A 10,468-nucleotide genomic window follows, 5' to 3' on the forward strand; every position below is an offset into this window, starting at 1 on the left:
GTGAAATGCAATACCAATTCTTTACAGTGGCAAGTAGAGGAATACTAGAATCACAACTTGCTTCATTTTTACAAAGTATTTAGTAGGATTTATTTAAAAGCTCAGTTTAATAGGAACTTCCCTGATGGTCCAGTGGCTAAGATTCTGTGTTCCCAATGCAGGGGCCCTGGGTTTGTTCCATGGTCAGGGAACTAGATCCCACATGCTGCAACTAGGACCTGGCACAGCCAAATAAATAAAAGTATTTTTTTAAAAAACTCAGTTTATAGTGTATTGATAAATAACTTTTATTTGCTTATTTAAATTAAAATATTTAAGTAATTTTATTTAAACCTTTTATATTCACTAATTATATCATCAGCAACTGTGCAAGCGCTTATGAAAACTTTGAATGTTTTAGAATAGAACTTTTTAAAATTATGATATAAAATATATTTTTCCTTTGTACTCTAGCTGCAGTAGACCAGTGGAGCCCAGGGAGGGTGAGAGGAGACCCCAGGCTCCTGTCGTCCACCCTCCCCCAGCCCAGATATATTTTCCGAGGCAGGGAGGCTCCCTCTGGCGGTAGCCAGAGTAGGGGGTGAGCGCCTTGCTGTCCCCTCCCGGCCGCTAGGAGGCCCCAGAGTTACCTGAACTCCTTTGGAGTCATTCATCTCTACGATCCCTGCGGCGGTGCAAGCAACCCGGAAGCCATAGCTGGCCTAGGGGGAATGCTTCCGGGTAGGAATTAGGTGACCCCGGCTACCGCTGGAACCTGCGGTGACAGCAGCCATGGGGGCTCACCTGGCCCGGAGATACCTGGGCGATGCCTCGGTGGAGCCCGAACCCCTGCGGATGCCCACTTTCCCGCCCGACTACGGCTTCCCCGAGCGCAAGGAACGCGGTGAGGCCCAGTGCGCAGGAGCGGCCGGCGGGAGTGGGGCACGGGTGCGGGAACCCCTGAACCTCGGAGTCTCCACTGCTGGGCTCGAGCATCGTGCGCTGTGTCTGGGTTCAGCCCTGACCTCGGCCCGGAGGAATTCAGAGGACGTTCGTGACCTTGCCGGAGTGTGGAGGCATTGCAGGCAGAGGGTCTTTTTATTTGAACAAAAAGCGTAGGGGGCAAGAGAGCAGTGATGCGGGGCTAATGAGGCGATGGAACCTGGGCTTAGTCCTGGATTGAGTGGGAAGCTATGGCAGAGTTTATCACGGAAGAGATGTGCTCACTGTACCTCTGGGTAGATGCCACTGCTCTTGTTAGGTACGCCCGGGAAAACACAAGCGGGGGGCGGGGGGGACTCACGCCGCACAAGCTCTCCTGCACTTTGCCTGTTTTAACGAGTTAATATCACAGACATACTGAGCGCCAATCCTGGACCGAGCCAGTTTGGGCACCGAGGATACAGCAGGCACTGACTAAAGAGAACTCACTGTCGTGTAGGGGAGACCGTGGAACCTGGCGGGGCTTCATGATGTTGCCTGGGAGTATCAAGGCGGGCTTCCAGGGGGTTATAACTGGAAATGAGACGTGAGGGGGTTGCAGAAGAGCTGACCACACCCAGACTAAGGAGAGGGGCTCTCCCCTTAGTGCTTCTAAGTTGAGGAGCCACGCGACCAGATTTGCTTTGTCAAAAGGTCACGTTGTTAGCTGCCGGGTGGGCGATGACTTGGGAGACAGAGATACCCCTAAGGGAACGGGGGTGGTGCAGAGAGGTTTGGATTTAGGGCAACGTTGAAGGGTACACTCCTCTAGTGTCTCGATTCCTGGTAGTCCCTTCAGGCCCACCGGAACCTGTAGTCCATCAGTACGCCCACCTCCATGTCAGTCTTTCCCACTGCTCCATACACCCTTCTTTTCCCTTAGTGTTTTGCAGACACCCAGAGCCACCCCCACCCTGCCCCCTCTCTCTGGCTTAACAAGAGCCCTGGATAAGGCCAGCTCTCCTTGGCTCCTGTCCCTGTGCAGCTGAACATCATGGGAGAAAAACACTCATTCTCCCTGACTGGTCTCATGATTGCTCCGCGACTCGTCCCCTCATACTGCTGGTTTTCTTGTCACATTCCCTGGCCTTTGCTCTCTCTCGCTCCTCCCTTGACCACAGTGTCAGGCCATCTCTCTCAGACTCCAGCATCTCCTTTCAGCTTGTCACTTGACATCTTCTTGAGAAAACAGATGCAGGGACTTCTCTGACATGCCAGCAGTTAAGACTCTGCACTTCTAATGCAGGGAACGAAGGTTCAGTCCCTGGTTGGGGAACTAAGATCCCACATGCCACAAGGCATAGCCAAAAGATTTTAAAACAGATGCAGCCAAAACTCTCGGGCTCCCTTCATCCCTGCTTCCTGCTGGACCCCACCTTCTCTCCCGTTACTCAACCTGCCCTTGCTTCAGCTAAACCTCTGCTCCAGTTGAACTCTCTGATGCCCTTCATCCCATCCTCTCACCCACCCAAGCACTGTCCCAAGCAGTCTCTCCTCATTGGACATTGGTTTTCCCATCAGCATGCAAATACACTTATTTCTGCTGTTTTTAAAATATTCTCCTGCTCCGCCTCCCCATCCAGCTGTCTCCCCCCACTTCACTGACAGGGCTCTGGTCAGGCTTCCTCCCCACCTCCACTCTGCTGTGTTGCAAAACCCCATTGTCAGATTCTTAGTTTTAACTCCATTACAGCGGCAGCAGACACAGCCCTTCCTGGGGGCTCCTCTTCCCATGGTTCCAAGATCCAACAACTCCCTCCCAACTCCCTGCCTTGTAAATGCCCAGTGTTAATCCACACTGCCTTCTGTCTCCACTCTCTCTCACCCCACCTTGGGGGTCTTTGTTCATCCCCTGGTTTCAAAGGGCTTTTGTGAGCCAGGGCTGGAGGTTTTGCTTTGTTTTTAATTGGAGGATAATTGCTTTACAGTGTTGGTTTCTGCTGTACAACGTGAATCAGCCATAAGCGTACCTATGTCCAGGCAACCCAGATGGCACTGGTGGTAAAGAACCTGCCTGCCAACGCAGGAGACATGAGAGAAATGGGTTACTACCAATCCCTGGGAAGATCCCCTGGAAGAGGGCATGGCAGCCGACTCCCGTATTCTTGCATGGAGAATCCCATGGACAGAGGAGTCCTTGGGGTCACAATCAGACACACCTGGGCATGCCGGCACACGTGCAATACTGAGCACTGCCGAGCATCTTACAACATTTCGCTCTACCTGTTTGTTCAGTGTGTCCCTCCCAGAGCAGGGACCCATTCTTGCATAGCATGTTCCCCTGTGGGTCCCCAGCACCTAGCACCCAGTGGGTGCTCCAGAAATTCTGGCTGCTGGCCGATTATGCCGAAGCATCTGGTATGAGCGGCAGCACACTGACATGGAAACCGTCCAGGGCTGCAGATGGACACAAGGCCTGGGGCTCAGACGAGTTGAGGGTGGAGGGCCCAAGATGGGGTCTAGGTTACAGATTGGAGACCAAAGCCACAAATTAGAATGAGCAGAGAGCTCTTAGCAGGAACCACCAGAAGCCATCGCTTCAGGTTTGGGCAGAAAATGTATGGACAGCCATAGAGATGGGAGGAAACCTGGGGAGAGTATGGTGGAGATGAGGGCCATGGGAAAAGAATGTTCAAGAAAGAAGCAAGAGGCTGAGGAAGCACGGTGCCCTGGGGTCCCGAGTGGCTCTGGAAAGAGCCAGCATGTGGGCATTGCTGGGGTGGGGTGTGGACAGTGGTGAGTTGCAGACCCTGGGCCAGAGTGAGACAGAAACTCAGCTGGGAAGCAGAGAGGAGAGGAGCCAGTGGAAGTGGATTGCAGGTAAGCAAGTAAGTGGATTGAAGAAGGCGATGGCACCCCACTCCAGTGCTCTTGCCTGGAAAATCCCAGGGACGGAGGAGCCTGGTAGGCTGCAGTCCATGGGGTCGCAAAGAGTCGGACACAACTGAGTGACTTCACTTTCACTTTTATGCACTGGAGAAGGAAATGGCAACCCACTCCAGTGTTCTTGCCTGGAAATCCCAGGGACAGGGCAGCCTGGTGGGCTGCCGTCTTTGGGGTTGCACAGAGTCAGACACAACTGAAGCGACTTAGCAGCAGCAGCAACAATAAACACTTTGTGATGCTACTTGTGAGGACCTTCTGGGACAAGAACGATGCTGGTGTAAGCTGGGAGAGTGGTTCCCTTGATGCAGGAAGGCTGGTCCTGAGCGCCCCCTGCCAGAGGGCGCAGAGCTCACGATCACCAGCACACCGGGCACAGGCTGGGGTGTGCGCCTACCGTTTCTTAGGCCCCAAACCAGCCCCAGCTCCTGCTCTGCTGGTAGGACTGTCTGCAGAGTGACCCTGGGGGTGGAGCGGCAGGAATCTCGCGTGGGTGCTGACGGCAGGAGAGGGACTCGGCCCTTGTTGCTTTTGTACAAATCAGAAGGATCCTCCCACCCTGGCTGAGCCTCCCCGGTTCCCCCTCCACCCGCAGAGATGGTGGCCACTCAGCAGGAGATGAACGACGCCCAGCTGGTGCTCCAGCAACGGGACTACTGCGCCCACTACCTCATCCGGTTTCTCAAGTGCAAGCGCGACAGCTTCCCCAACTTCCTGGCCTGCAAGCACGAGCAGCACGACTGGGACTACTGCGAGCACCTCGAGTGAGCCCCAGCCCACCCCACATCGCCCCCGCGGGGCCCTGGGCCCACCGCTCTGAGCTCACACCGAGATTCTAGCCAGGCCCCCCTTAGTAGATAGAGGCGGCCGAGGGGCTGTTGGGTGGGCAGGCCTGGAGGAGTGGCCCAGCCCGGTTCCAGGTGGGAGCCCAGTCCTTGCTCTTGCAGACCCCAGACCTAAACCACAGGCACACGGGTCTTCCCTACTTGGGGAGACCACCTCCCCAGGCCCATCAGCTCCCGGGCCACAGGACGGTTGTGTCCTGACACCCCTCCTTGTGCTCTGCCTGCAGCTATGTGAAGCGCATGAAGGAGTTTGAGCGGGAGCGGCGGCTGCTCCAGCGGAAGAAGAGACGGGAGCAGAGGGAAGCGGACATGGCCAAAGGCCTGGGGCCCGGCGAGGTGGCCCCTGAGGTGGCCCTGTAGCGAACCTGCCCACCATTCTGTGGACCAGTCAAGAAATAAAAGCCTCCAGGCCCCTCGGCCCAAGTTCCGCCTGCCTGTGGTGTGCTGGTCCCTGAACAAACCCCCCAAAGAAACACGGCCGAGTCTGAGTCCAGCCAGGCAGGCAGGTTTTATTCCAGACCCTGGAGAGCAGTGGTCCCCACTCTTCCTCCAGGAGTGGGGGGTGGGACGGGAGCCAGACCTGGCTGAGCCCAGGTGTGGGGAGCCTGTTCAGAGCAGGAAGGGGATAATGGGCATGCGCAGGGGCGGGTAGTCCCGGAACTCCTTCAGGTAGCTGCGGTGCTTGCCTTTAGCCCAGATGGTCATCTGGGTGAAGCCCACCAGGGAGAAGAGCGCCACTGTGGGGCGGAGCCGGGGAGTCAGGAAGAGCGGGCTGCAGGGACCAGCGGGGCGCCCACCGCCCCGCCCCGCCCCAGGGTAGGAGAGCCGGGGGGGTCAGGAAGAGCGGGCTGCAGGGACCAGCGGGGCGCCCACCGCCCCGCCCCGCCCCGCCCCAGGGAAGGAAGAGGCCACAGGCTCACCTGGGAGACACTGGGTCATGATGGCAAAGCCGATCCAGGACCCCACCTGTGGGCAGAACAGCCAGGTGAGGGCGGGCAGGGGTGTTCTGTTGAGGCCTCGCCCACCCTCAGGGCCACTTGCTAGGAAGGGGATGGCAACCGACCTCCAGTGCTGGAGCAGCCAGGAGTGAAGTGGGGGCTGCACGGTGAAGCTGCTCAGCCTGACAACCACCCACCCTAGGCCCCCAAAAGGCCAGAATCTCCCTCACCAAACGTTAAAGTTCAAACTGCAAAAGCAGCTACAGAGCCAGGCACCATGCCCCCCACCAAAGCTAGCCCTCCCCAGGGGACCCCAAGCCCAGCACAGACCCTCACCTCATAGGTATAGTTGGGGCAGGACACCAGCAGGAAGAGCCAGGTGAAGGGGTTCTTGGTGGGGTACGGGATCTTCCTGGTCTTAGAGCCTGAGAGGATGAGGCAGGAGCAGTGAGCACCCTGGGCCAGCCTGCTCCAGCAGCCACCCCTGCCTGCACGGGCCACTCACCAGCCGGCCGCAGGTCCCGCAGAGCCATGTGGATGGAGAAGTTGCCGAGCTGGCAGATCTGAGAGAGAGGTCGGGTCAGCTCGGAGCCCACCCCCGTCCCCCCGGACTCCCCCATCCCCGCTCTCCATCCTGGTCTGCTTACCACAAAGATGGCGAGCGCCAGTTTAACCTGCTGAGCTCCGTAGGCTGAAAAGGAAGCCGAGAGGAGAGGCCCGTGAGGGGAGAGCCTGGGTTGGGGGGTGTTCACAGGGGGAGCAGGGTCCCTGGCCACTTACTGGGGGGTGTGTAGAGAGGGTGGTTGATGTAATAGGCCATCCACGCAGCGAAGCCCCAGTAGTAGGTGCAGTTCTGAAAGAGTGGGGTGGGATGGAGGCCCCGTGGAGGGCAGGACCCAGGTGAGGGGCACCAGGGAGGGCGGGGCAGAAGGGCCTGGGCCGATGGGCAGCTGGGGGCCTACCTTGAAGATGTTTCGCAAGGGCATGGTGCCGTGGGAGAAGCGGTGCACGAACAGCGTCTCCAGCAGCCGCTTGATGTAGTGGAATGAGTGGCAGATGCAGGCGAGGCTGGGGGCGGGGAGCCAGCTCAGCGGGGGCGGGTCCGGCGGGCCCCCCACCCCACTCCTCCTCCCAGCCGGCCCCACTCACTGCACCACCGTGTGCCGACTGGACGTGAAGTCGTATTTGTGGCCGTAGATGAAGGGCACCCGGAAGTAGAAGAGCAGATAGATGAAGAGGGGCCCGGCGTACTCTGTCAGGAAGACCTGGGGAGGATGGCGAGTCACCCCGGGGGCACGAGGAGGCGAGACTGCAGGGGAGGAGGGCTCGGCACTCACCGTCACCCAGCTGATCTGGGCCCCCAGGTCCCGGAAGTAGAGTGTGGCCGTGGTGCCCACGGGCAGCTTCTGCAGGACATCCTCATCCTTCAGGGACTTGCCCTCTGAGGAGAGTTGGGCCAGGGCTCAGGGGCTGCTGGGCCTAAGCCCACGGCCACCCTGGAGCCCGGGGGCAGCCCAGCAGACGGCTGTACTCACTGGGGTCCAGGCGGAGGGACTGGCGGGCGGGGTACCACTGTGGGTCTGTAGGGAGAGTAGGGTGTCAAGGCACACGGCCAAGTGGGCTCCTATGGGCCCCGGTGTGGCTCCCAGACACGGAACGGAAGCGCAGCAAGAGGGGGATGTTGTCCTTCCGGAAGCCCTGCAAGGGCGTTCCTGCGGGTGGCCACACGGGGGCGGCGGCCCCAGGCCAGCCCCGAGAGGCTTGGGCCACACCAGGGGCATCTCTGCAGGCCCTTGAGGGAGAGGCAGGCAGGATGGGGTCCCACCTAGAGGCCCCTGCCCAGAGGGGTCACAGGGAGCCGTGTGTCTGGGCCCTGGACTTACGAGTCTTGGTGAAAAGGTTCTTGATCTCAGCAATGGTGGCTTGGGGCTCCACCTGGGGGAAGCACAGGCCGGAGACAAGTCAGTTGTGGCAGAGAGTTTGGAGGGCCAGGGGCCCAGGGTCTCTCCTGGGGAGGTGGGATGGACTGGGGTCCTAGACAACTGCTATGAGAGGGGGAGGGTTGGAGACCAGGCCCCCCAACTCATCCAGCCGACACCACAACCATGGGCCAGAAGGCCATTTTAACCAGGCAGCCAGGACGCCTCTGGACCAGCTGGGGGATGGTGTGAGCATGGAAGCCAAGCCTGCTTTGCCCCTCCTCTCCACCCCACCCACAGCTCCTCCCCGAGTCAAGGCCCTCAGTCTTTTCCAGACCTCCCTGGGATGGGACCACCCCACTCCCCTGGACTGGCCTCAGAAGGGGGCAGGTCTCAGGACCCCACCTCTCTCCCAGGCACCAGAGCCCTGCAGGGTCCACTGAAGCTGCACGGCCTGCTCATACACCATGAGGCCAGCTCCAGACCACACCCAGGGAACAGGACGCTCTGCCCCAAGGGGCCGAGTGGCAGGGGCAGGCGCAGGGACACACCCGTCCTGCACACCCTGAAGGGCAGGGGGTGGCTGTCAGGACACAGCTGGAGGGGCATATCCATCTCCCCAGGGGCCAAGACCCCAGAAAAGGAGGAGTCCCAGGCCCAGCACCCTCGGGCCCACAAAGCTGGCGCCACGGCCGGTCCTACCTTGTCCAGGAAGCACAGCTTCTCCCGGGTCTTGGCATCCAGAATCTCCACCTCGAAGAAGAGAACGGCTTTTTTAGGTTTCTTGGTCGCTTTGGGGGGCGCAGGCCGGGGGAGGCCATTGAGGCCAAAGCCAGGGCCGAGCCCCTGGCTGCTGTCCCGGGCCGCCAGGCTCACGCTCAGGTCCATGCCTCCCCGCTCTGCCCGCAGCGGCCAGAGTCCCCAGCTGCCGGCCGTCAGCCCCCACCACAGACCTCCCCACGCGAGGCGCTCTGGGTCGGGCCGGCGCGATCAAATTCTGCCGCGGTGCTGGAAGGAAGCCCGTGCCTGCCCTGGCACTGCCAGCTTCTGTGCAGATGTAACCTGAGTGGCCCAGCAGCCACGACCCAGCTAAATATAAAACTGCCCCACCGGAGTCCCCCAGGAGCCACACCACAGACCTCCCGGGGTGGGGGGCACCTGGGAGCAGCACCCCCAGGCCTGGGGGGTTCCGACTGTAAGGCTTTCCAGTGGACGTGGACCCCCAACAGTACGGCAGGGAGATGCCCAGGATGGGCACGGAGGCGGGTCCCAGCCCAGTGCAGAGCAAGGGCTAGTCCACCAGGAGGAGGGGGAGAGGTCAGCGGGCAGCCCAGGGCCCAGCTCAGCCCTCAGAGCTCCCTGGGCTTGGAGAAATCCCAGCTATTCTGAGAATCCGTGAGATAGATCATTCATTTCCCCTTCTGAGCTGCAAGGGACACTCTGGATTAGTTTCCTCGTGCGTTCATGTTCCCAGGGAAGGTGACAGATTCCGGGGTTCCCAGCGCGGAGAGCCTCATTCTAAGCGTGGAAAGGGTCTGGAAATGGAGAAGCTTCCACCAAGCACCCTCAACCAATCCTGAGACCTTGGCCCCCACCTCCATGGCCCCCTCTCCGCCTGCTTCTCATCAGGCCCACCCAGGCCTTGTTCAAGGCCACCACCAGGGCAGTCCTTCCACCACACCAGCCCAGCACAACATCTTTGTCCAGGCTCTGAGCCCCCAGAGCCCAGAGCAGACATCCCAGGCACCCCCTAGTCTCTGAGCCCCAGTCAGGGGAGCACGGGGGCAATGCTGGGAGGGGCAGGGCTCCGAGGGGAGTCTGACCCACCCGCTCTAAGCAGGCAGACAGAAGGCATGCCAGCCAGCAGTGAAAGGTGCTAACTTGGGGGAGCTGGAGTGAGGCCTAGCAGCCCCAGCCTGTCATGAAAGGTCTGAGGCCCCTGGGGCAGGGCTTGATTCGGATCTTATCAGACACCCAGGCAGGGCTGGGTCTGACCCCAAGTAGGCCCTTCCCACCTGGCAGGCCCTCATCGGAGGCAGCATGGAGAAAAGGAGAACGTGGAACCCAGGGCAGGGCCCTGAACAAGGCTCTCTGAGGGCACATCCACCCAGCCAGGGACCCCCCCCCGCCCCCGCCCCAGGGAAAGGGTTCCTCTCTGACACCCCCTACTGCCAGCAGGAGAGGCAGGGGCTCAGCAGGCGGCACACAGGACTGATCCCAGGCTTCTCTCTCAGTCCCACCCTGGGGGCAGGTAGGAAGGTGTGTACCTTGAGGGGCTGGCACGGTGCCTAACAGACCAGACGTACCCCAAAACGTCAGGATGTGAGGAGACCCCGAGGGCCTGCAAAGAGGGAGAGGGGATGGGCCTGGGTTCAGATCCTGGCTCCCCACGCCAGCCAGGGGTGGCTGTAGGCCTGTGTGTCCATCCATGCTCCACCTGTCCCTCATCACGGACCGAGGGCAGCAGAGTCCAGAGCCCAAGAACTGCTGGCCAGCGTTCCTGTTACCATGCTAGAGCAGGAGCCTGCCATCACCTGGGGCAGGTTACTGAACGCCTCGGAGTCACACAGATGACACAGTCAGAAGGGCCAGGAGGAGGGGGCTGGTTGTGCCCCCCAAGCAACTAGCCCCACCCAGGGGACTCCCGGGAGAGGGGAGGGGCACAGGCGGAATGTGCCGGAAAGGGCAATGACAGCAGGTCCCTGAGCGGGCGGAGGGCCTGCGGCCCCGTGGCTGCAGGCATATTAATAGTTGCCGGGTCCCCGGCGGCAACACCCACATGTCTTCGGGACCCGTGTGGTCTGCAGGAGGGCTGCACCGCGTCTACTGGGAGAGGAGGCCTCCGAGTTCCTGCTGAACCACTCAACAGCTTAAAATACAACCAGCCCCTCTCCCAGCCGGCCAGCTGCTGGGGGAGGGCTGA

The 10,468-nt window shown here is 60.1% G+C and overlaps 2 protein-coding genes across 2 annotated transcripts in view; one reads left to right on the forward strand and one right to left on the reverse strand.

Annotated features, from left to right (window-relative positions):
- Positions 1–722: 722 nt before the first annotated feature.
- On the forward strand, positions 723–5,115 carry NDUFB7 (NADH:ubiquinone oxidoreductase subunit B7). The gene is made up of 3 exons (XM_004008468.6): positions 723–883; positions 4,439–4,607; positions 4,916–5,115. Exons 1-3 carry the CDS (start codon positions 772–774, stop codon positions 5,046–5,048), a joined length of 414 nt encoding a protein of 137 aa, XP_004008517.3. The 5' UTR covers positions 723–771; the 3' UTR covers positions 5,049–5,115.
- A 62-nt stretch (positions 5,116–5,177) lies between these two features.
- TECR (trans-2,3-enoyl-CoA reductase) overlaps positions 5,178–10,468 on the reverse strand; it is a 28,386-nt gene continuing 23,095 nt past the window's right edge. The window contains exons 2-13 of the mRNA XM_027969484.2: positions 8,248–8,298; positions 7,510–7,561; positions 7,162–7,206; positions 6,964–7,067; positions 6,776–6,891; positions 6,589–6,694; positions 6,407–6,479; positions 6,274–6,317; positions 6,132–6,189; positions 5,963–6,051; positions 5,609–5,654; positions 5,178–5,425 (exon numbers count right to left, since the gene is read on the reverse strand). Of these exons, the coding sequence (XP_027825285.1) occupies positions 5,298–5,425; positions 5,609–5,654; positions 5,963–6,051; positions 6,132–6,189; positions 6,274–6,317; positions 6,407–6,479; positions 6,589–6,694; positions 6,776–6,891; positions 6,964–7,067; positions 7,162–7,206; positions 7,510–7,561; positions 8,248–8,298 (912 nt within the window). The 3' untranslated portion in view covers positions 5,178–5,297. The remainder of the gene's footprint in view (positions 5,426–5,608; positions 5,655–5,962; positions 6,052–6,131; positions 6,190–6,273; positions 6,318–6,406; positions 6,480–6,588; positions 6,695–6,775; positions 6,892–6,963; positions 7,068–7,161; positions 7,207–7,509; positions 7,562–8,247; positions 8,299–10,468) is intronic.

The sequence above is a fragment of the Ovis aries genome, chromosome 5 (genome assembly GCF_016772045.2).
Source record: "Ovis aries strain OAR_USU_Benz2616 breed Rambouillet chromosome 5, ARS-UI_Ramb_v3.0, whole genome shotgun sequence".
NCBI lineage: Eukaryota > Metazoa > Chordata > Mammalia > Artiodactyla > Bovidae > Ovis > Ovis aries.